The sequence below is a fragment of the Lissotriton helveticus genome, chromosome 4_1 (genome assembly GCF_964261635.1).
Source record: "Lissotriton helveticus chromosome 4_1, aLisHel1.1, whole genome shotgun sequence".
In the NCBI taxonomy this organism is placed as follows: Eukaryota; Metazoa; Chordata; class Amphibia; order Caudata; family Salamandridae; genus Lissotriton; species Lissotriton helveticus.
Window position 1 is genome coordinate 696,161,599 of NC_136063.1, and position 17,037 is coordinate 696,178,635.

General features: G+C 45.4%; 1 protein-coding gene across 1 annotated transcript; it reads left to right on the forward strand.

The window, feature by feature from the left end:
- The first annotated feature begins 622 nt into the window (after positions 1-622).
- Positions 623-7,710, forward strand: SNAI2 (snail family transcriptional repressor 2). The gene is made up of 3 exons (XM_078687318.1): positions 623-818; positions 1,587-2,120; positions 4,963-7,710. Exons 1-3 carry the CDS (start codon positions 734-736, stop codon positions 5,178-5,180), a joined length of 837 nt encoding a protein of 278 aa, XP_078543444.1. The 5' UTR covers positions 623-733; the 3' UTR covers positions 5,181-7,710.
- Positions 7,711-17,037: the final 9,327 nt, after the last annotated feature.

A 17,037-nucleotide genomic window follows, 5' to 3' on the forward strand; every position in this document is an offset into this window, starting at 1 on the left:
AAATATGTGGGTGGAATTGTTCCATTGGCTCTCTTGTCACTAAAATCCGTTCTTAGGGAGAATATCCCATCTCTGCAGAATGGAGCCGACTCGCCCTGTGGGATATAAAGCTAAAACGAATTTCGAGGCAGCTTTCAGTTCCTAGCCCAGCCTCGGAGATCTAATTTCAGGGCCAGCTCAGATACTCCGAAATGTCAAGGCGACCTGCTGTCTGGGCACGGCCCCACATGCTCACCTCCTAATGAGAACACACACACACACCCGTTCGTTTACACAAACTTTATTATTGAAAACAAGGATTCCTGTCGAAGTTCTCACTCGGAACAAGTGGCTTTTCAGTGGCGTAGTTCCGGGGTCTGCCTCGGCCCCCCTGCAGCTGGACAGTGCACTCTCACATACAGAGCACCCCCCTTGCACCACAGCTGTCTCGGGGGCGGGGCTGAAACCTGAGCCGACCTCCTAACTTGGGCAGGCGGTGGGATCTTCTGCACAGTCCGCCGAGCGCTGCCAGCAGAGGCTGCGGCCGCTGCAGAGGAGAAGCGCTGCATCCGCAGGCGCTGATTGGAGCAGGCGGCCCGGGCGGCCCGCCCCCTCATGCACCTGACAGGCCGAGTATTTACAGCGGGCGCAGGGGGCGCGGCACAGGCGAGGGCTCCGAGCACTGACTGGGACATGCGATAGGGAGCCGGGACCGTTACACGCAGCCAGGGAGCCCTGCGCGACGCACGCCAAGATGCCGCGCTCCTTCCTGGTCAAGAAGCATTTCAACTCCTCCAAGAAGCCCAACTACGGCGAGCTGGACAGGGACACGCACACAGGTACAAGCGGAGGCAGCCCAAAGCATGCTTAGGGTGGTCAAGTGCTTGTTTTTTTAAATATATATTTTGGGCATTTTAATTCAAGAAATAGACCATGCGTGGGGCTGTTTTATCGCTCTTTGATTTGATGTTCGAGGAAGACATCACCAGTTAATTCAACAAAACTTTTTAGTGTAAAAATGTTAAATTTTAATAACTTTCCAAACCGGAGCAGCTCCGTTGTGCTTGTAAATTATGCCGATGGTATAACTTGAAGTGCACTTTACTCATGCACTGAGTCCTTTGCGTGAACCTGCTCATTTTACACCGGTGTCGATAATATGATGAGCTGTTGTTTCACATTCTAACACAACGAACACAGCATCTTATCTGGACCCGACATTCCCGTGTGCACCTGTTTTCATAGCCATGGACGATGTAAGCACACTGGATTACATGCACACATTATGTGCATCCCTGACATTCGATTAGGAGTTGCACCTGTCCTTACGTCCTGCAAGACAGTAGTTCCTAGAAGAGCGTGGGCATCTAAAACATAGTATTTGTGTGAATATTTCAATGTGTACCTCCGCCTGAAGAAATCACTTTTTTGCAATAGAATGTACTGCACTGTAGACTAGCACAGTGTAAAATAGTGTATCTGGTTCTAGTGTGAACTTTGGTATTAGTGCATTGTGTTTTGATCACTTGTAACCTGTAGTTGTAGTAGTTCTTGTCCATGCTTGCTGCTTTTTTATGCTAATTCCTTGCCGTTGTTTCCTCTTGCAGTGATTTTTGCACCTTACCTATACGACAGCTACCCCGTCCTGCCCCACGCCGACATCCTCAGCTCGGTGGCATACAACCCCATCACAGTCTGGACTGCCACGGGGTTGCTGCCCTTGCCCGGAGACCTGTCTCCTCTCTCCGGATACCCGCCGTCCTTAGGGCGGGGCAGCCCGCCCCCGCAGTCGGACTCGTCTTCCAAGGACCACAGCGGCTCGGAGAGCCCCATCAGCGACGAGGAGGAGAGGCTGCAGTCCAAGCTCTCCGACCCCCACGACCTCGAGGCCGAGAAGTTCCTGTGCACTTTCTGCAACAAGTCCTACTCCACGTTCTCCGGACTGGCCAAGCACAAGCAGCTGCACTGCGAGGCGCAGTCCCGCAAGTCGTTCAGCTGCAAGTACTGTGAAAAGGAGTACGTCAGCCTGGGGGCACTGAAGATGCACATCCGGACTCACACCCTGCCGTGCGTTTGCAAGATCTGTGGCAAGGCCTTCTCCAGGCCCTGGTTGCTGCAGGGACACATCCGAACACACACTGGTAAGCAGGGCTGGCTCGCCACACACACACACACACTGAATCTCACCACACACACACAGTGTACTGACTAAACAACGCAGTACCGACCTGACAGGGGGGTCGTGCAACGCACCTTGAAGGTGATGGCAAGTGTTTGTTTTCATTAATTGGCTCGCGTTGTCTTTAATCTTGAGAGCAAACGTCTAGGGAGCTGTTTGTTTCTCAAGTGGAGCGGTTTCAGAAGTGATGAGTCTGGTGAACATTCCAGTTGGCCAATTGTAAATGTGTTTTGCTGGATTCCTTTGCAGGCACCTATGAATATATCCTCTATGAGATTCTGGTCTGGTCAGCTAATGCACACCATTTGAGAAACCCCAATAGATTCCAGCTCTATGTTGGTACTGTAGTTTGGTGTCTGTTGGTGCATATTAGTTTTGTATTTGATTTTCGTTCTACTGGTAGAGTTTTATTTTTCCTGTTCACCCGTTGTTTTCTGCTGGGTCTGTAGGCTTCCATACTCACAGCCACGCTTTTTGAATCCAGTAGAAACCATTTGTATTTGTCAAATGGAGAAAATAAGGGACTAATACTGTGTGCGTAGGAGACTTTGGGAAACTGGAAGTAATCCTTAGACGGCGTTGAGGTTTTGCCGTCTGTGCATGTCTGCCCCGGAGCCTCTAATCACGGTTACAGCTCAGCCTGACTCACCCTGCCGGTCCCTGCACAGCCAGCGTCTGTTCTACATGAAGGCGGGCTTTGAGCCTGTGAGGGGGCGGGGAGGGGACCGCGCTGCTGCCACTTAACCCGAATGGTTTGGGACACGACTGCCCATGGGGGTCAAAGGCATGCCAGCTCTTTAGGACCCCCTACCCACGTGATGTATCTTTGTGTAACTGGACTCGTTAACGTTTTCAGTGGTTATTCTGCGAAAGTGGGTCGAGACAGAGCCTTGTGGCGCTGCGTCAGAAGTAGCTGAATTAGAAACAGAGAAAAGTACTTTGAAAGAAGCAGAAGTCAAACCTAATTGTGACTGAACTGCCTCCTGTGGAGGAAAATCTTTTTTAACGCCTCTGATTGAGGCCTGTACTGTGCCTCACAAGGGGGTGGTGATTGGTTCAGATGCTCCGTCCATCACCACCCCCTTTTGTACTGTGCCACAGCATGAACTGAAACACTGGTGGGCGCTTCAAGACTACGCAGGATGCTCCGGAACTATAGAATGACTATTCACAAAATCACTTTTAGGCAGTGATTATTTTGTGCCGGTGATTTCCTGTGCTCGACATCTGTACAGTCAACACCAGGACTTATGGCAGTCTGCCACATGGTGGCACTGTTTGTCTGATTTAGGGAAGAGCACAAGGGCAGTTATTTAATAATTCAAAATACATTTAAAATAACATGCCTGCTGCCCAAGCCATTCTTATAGCTTTGGGTGCCTGGAATAGTTTGACACGTCACACTTGTAGGAATGTGATGTTTAGTCGTTGTGTTGGTACTGTCATTGGCAGAGGTGGCAGGGGCAATGGGTAGGTAGTGTGAGTTGTGGCAGCCTCTTGACAAGGGCCCTACGACTTATTGTTTTACAAATTAAGACCCGCTTTTAGGTGCTGTCTTTGGGACTATAGTGTCACTGGGATACAAAGGGGTTGATTCCTGTTTGGTTTATGACACACGTTTTGGGTGAAGCAGTGAAATTTCAGAAACCAAGACCCGAATCATCAACAAACAACATTTCTTTCATAGACAGCCCCCCCTCCCCCCCCACACCACCACCAGAGAGTGCCATTTTCAATTAATCAAATTATGGGTGTGCCACATGATACACATGCAGCAGAACGCGTGCTGATGTATGGGGGCATTGTTGTGCTTTATGTTGCACAACGTCTTCGCTCGAACAGGCCAGTGTTTATTCACCTGCTAAAAGCACTGCCACAGGCGTATTGTATTGCCCGTGTTCGTTTCCACAGGGTTGGGACATTGAATCTACCAATATTGAAAGCTGCCACTCCCCTGTCACAAGGCTGGCGGGGCAGCTCCAGTGCATCTCTCAGGATGGCAGAATCCCTACCAAGTCGAAAGAGTATGTCAAAGCACGAAATGTCCGGCTTGCACCACAAAGAAGTCTGAACCCTGATCTGTGCACCCGCTCACTTTCATGCTCCTCAGATGTGTGGGAAGCCTGGTGCGTTTCATAGGAGATGCACTGCAGATGGTGCCCCATCCATCCCTATGTTCAGAAGTCGAAGCACTACATATACACGTTACATAGCATACAAGTCACTATGTAAACTCCTACCGGGTCCCTTTATTATTTACAAGGGCTGAAGTGAATGGGGAATAAATCGCTCGGAGACGGATAACAGGTTTGCAAACACTAGGACGCTATTTTATGAACGCCATCCGAATGACGCACAGTTGACAGGTGGTGTATCCAGTAGCGGAATGAAGCGGGCCAGGGAGGATGCTGTCTTGGTGGCGGGGAGGGCGTGATACCAGTAACTGCGCTGTTAACCGCCCCCAGCCCCCGCCACATTGCTGCTGAAAACAAACAAACCAAATATATTCAGAATCTCACGGTCAGTTGTAGAGTCTCTAAAAGTAAAAGTATGGGGAACGCAAAAATGTTCGTGAAGTAGTGGAACTGTATGTCTAACAATCAGTGCCAGAAATCCGTTCCCATTAGTACACACCCACTTCGCCCTGTCGTGCATATATAAAATCGCATTAAATAAATAAATAAAAGTTCCATGTTAAAAAAAGACCGACATCTCCACATAAAATGAATGCAATTGAATTCAAAGGCGTTTTATTTGTAAAGATGTTTATTTCTCTAACATCAATATGTTTTCCTTCCTTTCAGGAGAGAAGCCCTTCTCGTGCCCGCACTGCAACCGAGCCTTCGCCGACCGATCTAACCTGAGGGCGCATCTGCAGACGCACTCTGACGTCAAGAAGTACCAGTGCAAGAGCTGCTCCAAGACTTTCTCCCGCATGTCGCTGCTGCACAAGCACGAGGAGTCGGGCTGCTGCCTGGCGCAGCTCGAGGGCCGCCTGCCTCTCTCCGTGTACCCGGACTGAGCAGGGACTGCAGCGCCCCCTGCGGGCCGAGATTCTCACTGCGGGCGGGAGCGGAAGTGCTCCCCAGGCCGTCAACAGGGACAGGAAGAAGCGGGCCGAGAAAGGGACAAGGAAAGAGGCAATAGGGCGGCGCCGACCCATGGCAGAGAAGTTCCAGTGGCCCACTACCAAAGCTGAAAACGAGGAAAATGGAGGAACATCTCTGTTTCAAAGGACCGGGACAGATGTGCATTCTTTGATACAGAGGCGCACATTTTTTCACATTCCTGCCTATAACGGTTTCATCCAAAGAGAATGTATATGTGTAGACCATATTGGTAAATATTCTGGATATTATGATTCCGCAACCGTGCCTCTGCAGGAAGCGTTGGCCTGTCCCAGTTTTCACAGAGACCAAGTCTGTTCCGCACAAAAAGAGTAATGAACCTCACTGACATGGCAAGTTGAAAATGTGAATACTTCTACTGTGACAAGCAGAAGGAAATATGCCATGTAGTAGGAAATATGCATTCCCAGTGGTAAGGAATTCATCCCTAGCGCCAAGGCACGAGAATACGCTGGGGATATGTAGCACAACTTCATCCCTTTAACTTCAATGGTTCTGATCAATATAGCATCCTGATGCCGTGATATGAAATATATCAAATTTCCTGACACAAATTTGTCATCCTTTCAAGTGTGTAGTGCTGTAAATGTATGTACGACGTCCATGGTTCTGAAGTGCTCTTAAAAAAGGTACTTATTCTGATGGAAGTTTGATTTGACCTGGTGTAAATGATTTATCTTGAATTCCAGTTTCTGATATATTGGGCCAGCCACAGAAGTTCAATGGGGAAAACGTGCATTTGCTCATTCATTAAAAAAAGGGGCTGCGTGTGCACCCTTTGACCCAGGTTTATTTTTTCCACGCAATGCACGCAATGCAATACAGCAAGACAACTTACTGCGCTGTGTGAAAGGTCAGGAATGTGCCACATTTACCAATATCGGGCACATCTTGCTCTGGCGCACTCAGTGCAGCCTAGCGCCAATGCAGGTACTCTTGTGTCATGGTGCAAGGGTGTCTTCCTGCACACAAACAATACTTACAAGGCAGTTTTCTTTTTCTAAGTATGTTGTACAATGTAGCACACTTAGAAAGAAGAAACAATGAGCAGAAATAAAGATATTTCTCCTCGTTGCACCTCCCCAGGGAAGGCGTACAATTCTAACGCCTGCCCTGATCTATCAGTGGTGGTAAATCTGAGAATGCATCAGAATGCATGGATAGATGCGTAGGAACACCCACGCTACACTGATGAAACACCTTTACAGGGCAGAGTAATGCAAGGCAGCGACTTGCAGAGTGGCCTCGCATGGCTTGGAAAACTCATTTTAGGTTTTGCTTTGCCCTACGTTATCTTGCATGGTGCAAGGGTGAAATAAAACAATGATAAGTCTGCCACTTTGTGTTTTCTTACATTTTGGTCCCTGCCCTAAATACTGTGATTGGGACAATGCTAGGGGATAGTGTAGGGATAGATTCCAGGACTTCCCATCTTCACAGATGTTCAGCCATCTGAGCCTGGCATACCCCCTGTTTCCTCCTGGCATCCATGGCCAAGTACAGGAGTAATCTAGAGAAGGCACAACACAGGTAGGTTACAACAATGTCCCCTCCATTTATTTATGACTCTGTCCTCCACTACTAATGAAATACTTTTATAATGGAGTATGGATTTACATTTTTACCACCAATATACATGGGGTGGGTATGTACGTCTTACATATTGAGAGGTGTTGACTCTTTGAAGTACATAACTGTCAATTCTTCTCTCATGGACCCATGTGATATGGGGGGGGGGGACCCTGGCAGCAGCAGGTCCCATTTCACAATGCCATCTTGGATCTTGGGAGCAATGCATGATAGTTTGTTACTGGTCCTCTGCAATGTTGGTTAGGGTTTGCCTTAATTTGCTTTAATGTATGCATTGCTTGGAATAATAGGGCACCAGGAGTTATGAGTTAACATGCTGCAAGATGAACTGCATAAAGTGACTGAAAAAAGCAGGGTACTTATCTACTACAAACATAAATCCTTAAACATACACTCTGTGCCTTATAAAACCAACTTTATACATTCCTTGCTCATGCCTGACCAAAAATCGTTTTCACACTGCCGTCTTTCATGGGATTGTGTAACTCAGTTATGTAGGGACAAGTGCAAAAAGGGGCTTGATTGGAGTTTGCCAAAGAATATTTGGAATACGTTTAAATTCACAAAGAATATGCAATGATGTTTCAAACAATCTCCACACTGCCATACACCACCATGTGCCTTACAAGTCTTAATCATTTTGTATGATGTGTGAATAAAATGTAAATATGTCTATTTTTATATGTCTGAATGTATGGTTGTGTGTAAAGGAAGCTGCAGGCTTACTGCCCCAGCCTCTGGAGAACATGAAGAAAAGAGTAATGCTAATGAATTTGTGATGTTTTCTAGACACTTTTTATTTTTAAAGAAATAAACATAATTTGGATATAACAAGTTGGTGTGTCATTTCATGTTTTTGAAGTTACATATTAGGCGCTTAGATTAACAATCTGTTTCAGCTCACTTGTTGCTAACCTATTTTTTTTATTTTTTTACTTATGCCGAGGTTAGGATGCTTAATTCCTCTACAATTTCAGTTAAAAATCTATGACACAATAAAGTTGGGTAATATGGAAACATTGAAAAATACCCATCCTATACTTAGGGCAACAATTCCAGAGTAGGCCCATCCTTACCTTTTATGACCAACCTGGATTGAGAGGAAATTAGCCGCACCAAATGACGTAATGGGAGTGTCAATAATGGCTGACAATAGTAACCAATGTTACATTTTCAAATATGCTTCGTGATAAATATTTAGTCAAAAGCCCAGCATCACTGTACATCCTCCACTGGTCCCATCTTCAATATATCATCATAAGCAGCTTTCCAAAGAAGTGCAGTCCTCTGGAAACCATGGTTATCAACAGCATACTGCTCACACTCCTCCACGGTCCTCCTTGTGAAAACAGAGACAGGAAAGTGCAAGCAATGCCAGGACTTCTATTTTAAGCTACACCGCCAGAGTTATACCCCTCTGCATCATCAAAACAATCAGAACAGTTGTAGAGGTAGACACACATGAGCGGAAGGATTGCATTCCTGTCCTTTCCCACTACGCTGGCGCACAATTTGCTGCCTAGGGCCAACGTAGGTACTCTTGCGCAAGGGTGCCGCCATTGTAGGCAGGATTGTTTTTGTGAAAGAAGAAGCACTCTCCTGCACTAAAGCAATCCTGAGAGTCATTTTCCTCTACACATGGAAAGAGGTAAAGATGAGAAGGAATACAAATATTTCTCCTTGTTATGACTGCTCTGAGGAGGCGTAAGATTTGGCGCTGCCCCAGGTTTACGTGAGTAAGTAAACATGGGACAGTGTCAAAATCCATGGGTGCTTCGTGGAGAAACCCACTGCAACGTCCATGGAATTCCTCCTTAATGCAGAATAAGGCAAGGCAGCAACTTGCACTGCTTTGTTTTACTCCATATCTATGAGGGCATTCAAAGCCACGCAGAGTGATTGAGACTGGAACATCAAAAAAACGGAGGCACCGGTGATGCAAGCCTCTCATAAATATGCCCTTTGGTGTCCAGGGCTGGACTGTCTACCGGGCAGTTTGGAATGCTGCTGAGCTGGGGGCTGATTTAGTTCATGGAGACCTGTGTGTGTTAAACAACATTCGTTTTGCTTTAATTATTTTGAAGCACACGCAGGTCTCTATGAACAAAATCAGCCCCCACCGCAGTGGAATCAACCCCCAGCTCGGCAGCATTCCAAACTGCCCAGTAGTCAGTCCGGCCTTGCTGGTGTCAAGGGTTGCAGAATCTATTTCATCCACTAAATTCTACTTCTCCACTCTGCTGTTGCAGGTAACAGTGCAGATCTTTGGGCAATTTCATCACTATGGTGCTAGAGAAAAATGTCAGTATACAAGCCCTATTCGGCTTCAAACCTGTTTCTTTTCAAGTTAACGCACTTGCAGGGTGATCTGCCATATGCCTAAAACTAGGATTATGGTTGTGGAATCCATTGGTTTAATAATGTTCCAATTGGAAGTCAGTAGTAGCAGACTGAGTGCTATAATACCAACCACACATCTAAAACCTGCTTCTGCTTTCTCTGTTCCGGGAAGGAAGACTACATGGTTTGTAGTGCTTTACAGACAACACAAATAAAATGCATTTTATAGCTGGGAGGCAATAGAGGATGAAGCATATTTCATTTTTTACAAAGTGTGAAACATATGTTGAGTATGGTTCCCGAAGTTTTTTTGTTGCAAAGTTTATGTTTACCTTATGACAAGAGGAAGTACAGTCCGCAGTCCATACATGTAATGAATTAAGTAATGTTACTTTACAGGCATTGTATTTGTTTGTTTCTAGCATATATACTGTTCGGTCTCATATTCAGAGTCTGGGCACCCATTAAACCTCTGGTTGTAGCTGATCAGATTCAAGATTGTCCCAATAGTTGTGCTTGGTGTTGGCTGTATATGGAAGAGTGGACTAATGTATTGATATTTAGGTGCCAGCTACATCATATGATGTTTTGATGTAGTGCATGGGCCTGTGAGTGTGTGTCAGTGAACTTTGCTGTTTGTTACATGCATCTGAGGTGCAAAGTTATCCATTGGTCAACTTGTTATGGTTGTTTAGCGACACCAGAGATGATAATATGTGTTAGATGCAATGTGCACTTGTGGTATATTCAAGATTTTAGGTTGATATGTGTAGGCACTAAGCATGGGCGGATTTTGCGGATCCACGATTCACGAATTTGCGGATTCACGGATCGTGGATCCGCAAAATCCGCGGATTTTGCGGATCGGCGGATTTGGGGGCGGGGCTTCCTCGAGTGTGTGGGCGGGGCCAAACGGACGGGGCTTCCATGCGAGCGCACATGCCTCTTGTGTATACAAAAGGTCAGAGACCGATCAGAGCAGCAGATTAAGAGACAGAAGCCCCTGGTCACAGGAAAGGCACGGGGATTGCGCTCGTGAAAGTCAAAGATGCAAATGCCTCTGGCCAGCATCACGATTTTTTTTGGCCTGATGAATGAGTCACTGCATTTGCGCTTCAACTAGTTCCAGCGACCAAGTGTGTGTTGCTATGCAATCGCGCCGAAGTGCGCAGGGGTCCCTTGATTGAAATGTCCATCATAGTGGGTAAATGGCGGGAAGACGGTGCACACCTCGAGTGTGTGGGCGGGGCCAAACGGACGGGGCTTCCATGCGAGCGCACAAGGCACACCTGCCCAGCCTCCACAACGCTCACGATTATTTTTTGGCTGATGAATGAGTCACTGAAATTAAGCTGCAACTAGGGCACATGCGTCGTGCCAGAATGAACCCTGCCCTTCAGACACCATGTAAATAATTTACGATGGCGCCGGCAAGCTGCCAGCGCCATCCTGCAAAAGTTACTTAATTAGCTTCAACAGGAAGCTCCAACTGATAAAATAAAGCAGGCGCTCGAGCCCCTGCTTTATCTTATCTGTTAGAGCTTCCTGTCGAAGCTAATTAAGTAACCATTTGAGGATGGCGCTGGCAGCTTGCCGGCGCCATCGTAAATTATGCAGGCTTGAACTTTTGACCGCAAAATCCGCTCCGATCGCGGATTGCGGATTCTCGGTAAATCCGCGAGAGTTCGCGGATCGCGGATTTACCGAAAATCCGCAAAATCCGCGATCGGAGCGGATTTTGCGCTCATGCTTAGTAGGCACATAGAAGAATATCGATTTGAGTCGGTAAGGATTAGCCATCTACTTGAATAATCTTTTTTGAAAAATCTATAGGTGGTAGTAGTTCTCACTGACTAGAGACAACATAGACTGATATCCTTATATTTATGTTAATTTTATGTTATGCATACTGTGTTCTGTTGAGTAGTGGGCGGTCCAATGGGAAAAAATCATGAAGAGAAAATAATGAAATTCATACATTTATAGAGACGTATATCTTGCACCAGTTATTTAGTTAAGATAAAAGACTGAATAAGCAAGATAGAATATTACTCTCTCTCTTACTTGAGGAAAAGGCAGATGAGTAGAGGCTTTGAGTACCACTTAAGCATCTAATGATTTGCTGTGCAGCTTCACCTGACTTGACTATATCGGACTCGGGCTTTGCTCTCTCTGGCTGTGAAGGGGCAGGCCTGCAATCACTTATCGTCCCGTTATGGCAGAGGAGCGTCGCCCCCACTGCTTTTGAGCAGTTCAAAGTAAAGGAAATATAAAATGATAATAACTTTTACTTATTATCATTTTATGTTTCCTTTGTGTGTGGGCGGGTGGGCGGGGCTGCTCTGCTCTCGGAGCAGTGCAGGAGAGGAGTGGGTTGCCCATTCCTAAGTGCGCAATGACTGTTTGGTCACCCATCTTGGACCACCCAAAACTGTCATGCCCTATTTTCCATGCTGGCTGCATTACAGCCTGCGTGGAGAATATGCCCAGGCCCCCATTCCCTGGTTGAGCATTGAGCGTCGAACCAGGATGCTCAAATCCCACCACAACGCTGCACCGAAACGTTGTGATTGGTCAGGGGAGCCTGGGTGATTACCAATCACAACGCTGCATTCCAGCATTGTGATTGGTCAGGGGAGCCTGGCTTTTCTTCTTGGCTTCCTGTTCCTCGAGTCCGAAAAGGAGAGCATAAGCAGAGATCCTGGATCCGGCGGCAAGATAAGTGTGTCTTTTTTGATTTATTTATCTTTTGCATTGCGCAATGTCGTGGCTGCCCCTAAAGTGCCCATATCGCCTTAAGGCTGGCCAAAGCGGCATGCACCCTTTGCATGTTCTCCACTCAGGCTATATTACAGAACATGCAGAGCCTGCCAGTCCCTGTCGGAGCACTGAACCACGGCGCTCAGACCAATTACAATGCTGCTATAGCAGAGTTGTGTTTGGTAAGGGGATTCTAGCAGGAAGGGGGCTTCCTGCTGAGTGGAGAGGAGGACGGAGAATGAAGAGGTGGAGGCCACGGTCGGTGGTGAAAAGGCAAGCACATTTAAAAAAATGATAATTTCCCTCCCCTGCCTCCGTCCCCCGGCTCACCACCCCTGGTCAGTAGCAGCCGCTACTGTGAACTTCCCTGTGTTACTGCTGATACCACTTTCCTTCCCTACTCACTGTATCATCAGAAGAGCCCCTTTCTATAAAGAGGCTTCATTTGAGTCTGCCTGCTTACTTGACTCTATTTGTAGGCACTCAAATATTTCGCTTATATTTCCTCTTTCTCTACTTTCCCGAAACCTATGAATGCTAGAGTCAGTTATAGGATGGCCACCCTTTTTGCTTGCCTCCACAGAAAGACTCAGGCCAGACTTGCAAAAAAAAACAGCATAGGTGCAACCATAGCAAAACTTAGTGGATATTCTGGTTTGAAAAAGAGATGCTGCTGAGCGTGGCAGCAAACACTGTGCACTGTGCACTAATGTCCCGAAGGGATTGAACAATGTAATCAGTGAGTAATCAATTGTAAATCACAATGAATAACAGAATACTTCTAATATAGCAAAAACAATTGTATTCATCGGAAATGCATAAATCATCATGGTAAACAGATTATGTATACAATAATTGAAAATGACTTATTAACACATGAATAAATGCACATATACAGTCATTACGTCATGACTATTACAATGCCAAATATATTAATATAATGCATTTTGCCAATGCTTGTGAACAGCCCGATGCATTTCGGGACATAGGTGTCCCTTCCTCAGGGGCAATCTATAAGAGAAACAAAATGCAATTAACTAATGATGCGATACATTGGAAAAAATCGTACAAGCGACATCCATGGGAGTGGAAATTAAAATATCAGAAAGTGAGATGCATGCAGGTAGCTCAATTGGAAATGCCTAGGTAGGTCCTAGCAGTGAAAGTTGATGAGCAGTTGAAAGACAAGTGCACCCAGAAGTGTAGTGGTAAATCCGAAAAGAAATCACTAAAAAGGATTAAACAAGGGTTGAAGGACCTGATGCAAACAGGGGGCCCCATAGCGGTGGAAAACTGTATGAAACTGCAAACCCGGTGTGTAAGAAGTCTGGTGCACAAAGTGTGCAACCTAAAGGTTAAACGCAATGCGTGTAAAGGTGCTAAAAAAAGCGCACAGGAAATACCTGGCAAAATAATGATGTGGCAAAACAGTAAACTGCGGAGGCGCACTCGGTGAGTGAGCTGGTCTGCAGATGGTTCGTTTGCTGTAACAAAACGTGGCAAATGAATTCACGGTCAAAAAATATGGGCAACGCTGGGCAAACAGTTAAATGACGTGCAGTGGGGCTCACCTTAACGCAACTGATGCTTACACTGATACAGGAATGACCTCCAATCTAACAATGTATCACAACACACTGCTCGGATTCCTCAACGCGAAACCTGCGACAAAAACAATGCCGGTCACTTTACTCACACTGAAATAGGGAACTCGATGTACAAAGACTAAAGTGGCTCAAACGCCACCGAAATTTACCTGAGTATCGCGTGTCACGAAGCTCATGATTTCAAGTAGAACGAAGTTGTGCCGGTGCAAGCCGGGAGAGATCTTCATATCGCGTGGTGTAGAGCGGTGGTGCAATAGACAAAGGACAATGTGGGACAGGACCGTAGGCGCCATATTGGAGTGTGGTGAATAACACTGAATCAAATGAAGGGTCGACAGCACAGAGATAAGTAGGGGATATTGCGGATGCCTATCTGGTGCGGGCAGTACCGTGACTTCTGGGAAAGTGTAACCACGAAGGATATTGTTGTAAAGTAAAATAAAAAACAAGCTGCTTCAAAAACCTGGTGTATTACTGGGGTGATCCGGAGTGAGGATTCAGAATGAGCAGAAAAGGGATGCCCGAAAATGACAGAATGTGAAAGAGGGTTTAAAAATAGACAGTTGAAAATAAAGAAGAGTGTGATAATGACCCAAAGTTAAAAGGGACCACAAAGTGTGACATCAACAAATCACTTAACGTATTCTCAAATGAATACCACATGTAAGCCAAAAAATGTGAACAACATGGCCTATGTTTAAACATACTTCTTGAAACCACACAATATTGCTGAGGTAAAAAATAGTACAGAAAGCAAATAACAGGATCACAGTGAAAAATAACACATAAAGACACTGAAGCCTACTGCATACTAATGTCAATCAGAAGACAAGATGTGTAATCGTCATAGAAAACAGAACATGTCAAAACGATCATTAAGACCCATTGGTTGCATGGACCCTAGGGTCTGGATCCAAAACAATTCTCGTTGAAGTAATAATCTGTTAGTGTCCGTGCCTGGTTTAACAACGATTTGTTGGATAATTTGAAACCTAAGCTGAGAAATGGCATGTTTTGCTTCCACCCAATGAGTGGCTAAACTCGAGGTTGTACTCTTAGTGCGGATCCGACTCTTATGTTCTGTAATCCGGATTTTTAATTTACGTGATGTTTTACCCACGTATGCTTTACCACATGGACATTTAATACAATAAATGACATGGGAAGAATTACAATCAGTGTTATGGTTGAGCTTAATGGTTTGACCTGAGATTGGATGTGTTAAGATGTTCCCAATAGTGACATTATGACAATGAGTACAATTGTTACAACAACGCGTCCAAGACCAGTTCTTCTTGGATTCTGTGGGTTGCGGTGTGGACAACAGGGAACGCAAGTTCTTTCCTCTTGTGTACGCAAACAGGGGGCGCTCATTGAAAATACCATGGAATTCTTCTTCGTGTTGTAAAAGGTCCCAACGTTTGTGAATAATAGTTTTAATAGATTGGGACACTGTCGAAAACTTAGAGACATAAACTATACGTTTACTGGGATGGATCAGTTGTTTCAACAGTAATTCATCGCGTGGTTTCTGCCTAGCTTTGGATAAACATGTTTGTACTGTAGCCTGTGGGTAACCTCACTCACTGAATCTCTCTGAATATTCAAGTAGTTTGGTGTTGCTAACCTCTGGATCTGAACAGATTCTACGAATTCGTATGAACTGAGAATATGAGAGATTCTTGAGGAGACTTGCTGGATGGAAACTTGAATGTAACAGGGTACTGTTACGGTCAGTGGGTTTAGAATATACCGTGGTCTGGAATTGGTTAAGCTTAGTCTTGTGTACCTGCACATCCAAAAAATAAATAATTTCTGGTTGGATATTGTATGTTAAATGTATGTGTGGATTGAGTTCATTCAGGGTGCCAATCATCTCTTTCAATGACTGCTCAGTGTCTGCCCATAAAAGAAAAATGTCATCAATGAATCGACAGTACAGGAGTATGTTCTTCCACCAGTGTGGATTAGACATGATGTTATCAAACTCATATTGTGCCATATAAATGTTGGCATATGTGGGTGCCCCCGAAAAACCCATGGAGGTCCCCGTCAACTGAATGTAGAACTGCTGTTTCCACTGAAAGTAACTGTTGTGTAAACAGAACTTAAGTAACTTTAGAATGAAGAGCTTCTCCATTTGTATGTTGTCTGAGCGGAGCAATGCCCATTCAACTGCTTCTAGGCCTGCTTCATGGGGAATCGAAGTATAGAGAGCTGCCACATCGATAGTACAAAGAAGAATGGAGGTGTTTAAGTCAATGTCTATCGTATCCAATTTCTGAAGAAAATGTGTGGTGTCTTTGAGGTAGGAACACCAGTTTTGCAAAAAAAGTTGTAGATAAAAATCTAGAAATTTACCAACAGGATCAAACAGAGATCCACAACCCGACACGATGGGCCGGAAAGGTGGATCGGTTGCATTTTTATGCATCTTAGGGATCATGTAGATGCTTGGACGTCGAGGATTTTGTGTGTTTAGGAATGCAAACATGTGGTCATCTATCCAATCATTGGTACGAGCTTCTTGTAGTATGTCTTTTAATAGATCCTGGAGTTGTCCAGTGGGATCATACGTCAGTAACATGTAAGTAGTAGGATCATTAACGTGGACCTCAACTTTGGCTTCATAAAATTGGGTGTCCATCACCACAAGGGCACCCCCCTTATCTGCTGGCTGCACAGTTATAGAGGGATCATTGGCTATTGAGGAGATAATGCGTCTCTCGTGTTTAGACAAGTTGTCATGTTTTTTATTCTTGAAAGACAACTTTTGTATGTCTAGGTTAACCAATGCCTCAAATGTGTCTAGCATTTTGTGTGAAACTGGGGGAATGAATGTGCTTCTGGGTTTAAAAGGATGTAGTGTCTGTAGTGTGCGTTGTGGATCATCCGACACCACATTGTTAAAGAAATGTCGCAATCTAAGCAGCCTCATAAATTTGAACAAATCAGCTTGTGCCTGTAATGGTGTGGTAGTATTGGTGGGTACAAAAGATAAACCACGATTCAAAACCGCGAGCTGGAGTGGCTCCAGCTGCTTTGAAGAAATGTTCATGACTAACTGACGTTCTTGCCGCTGCGCAAGGAACGCCCTGCTTTTTCTTTGTCCTCTCCTGGTTTTAGGACTGATGATGTTGTTCTCTCGGTCTCTACTGTGCTGGGTGGTCGGTCTAGATCTGAGACCTGTTCTAAAAAAGAAACCGAAGAGGATGTCTGGATTTGTTCAATCGGTTTGGTAGAGGGACCAGCTGTTTGGGACTGTACCAATTGATGGGCTGGTGTGCGGCTCATCATGGTGTCCTTATCGGATACCAAGCTCTCATTAGAGGAACCAGTAGTAGGTGTTGCTTTACGTTGATCAAACCTCCTTTTGGAGTAGATCTCAGCCCATGTGTAGACTTCATTGAGCTTGTAATCTATGGTATCTCTCTTATATTTGCGCAACTTGCCC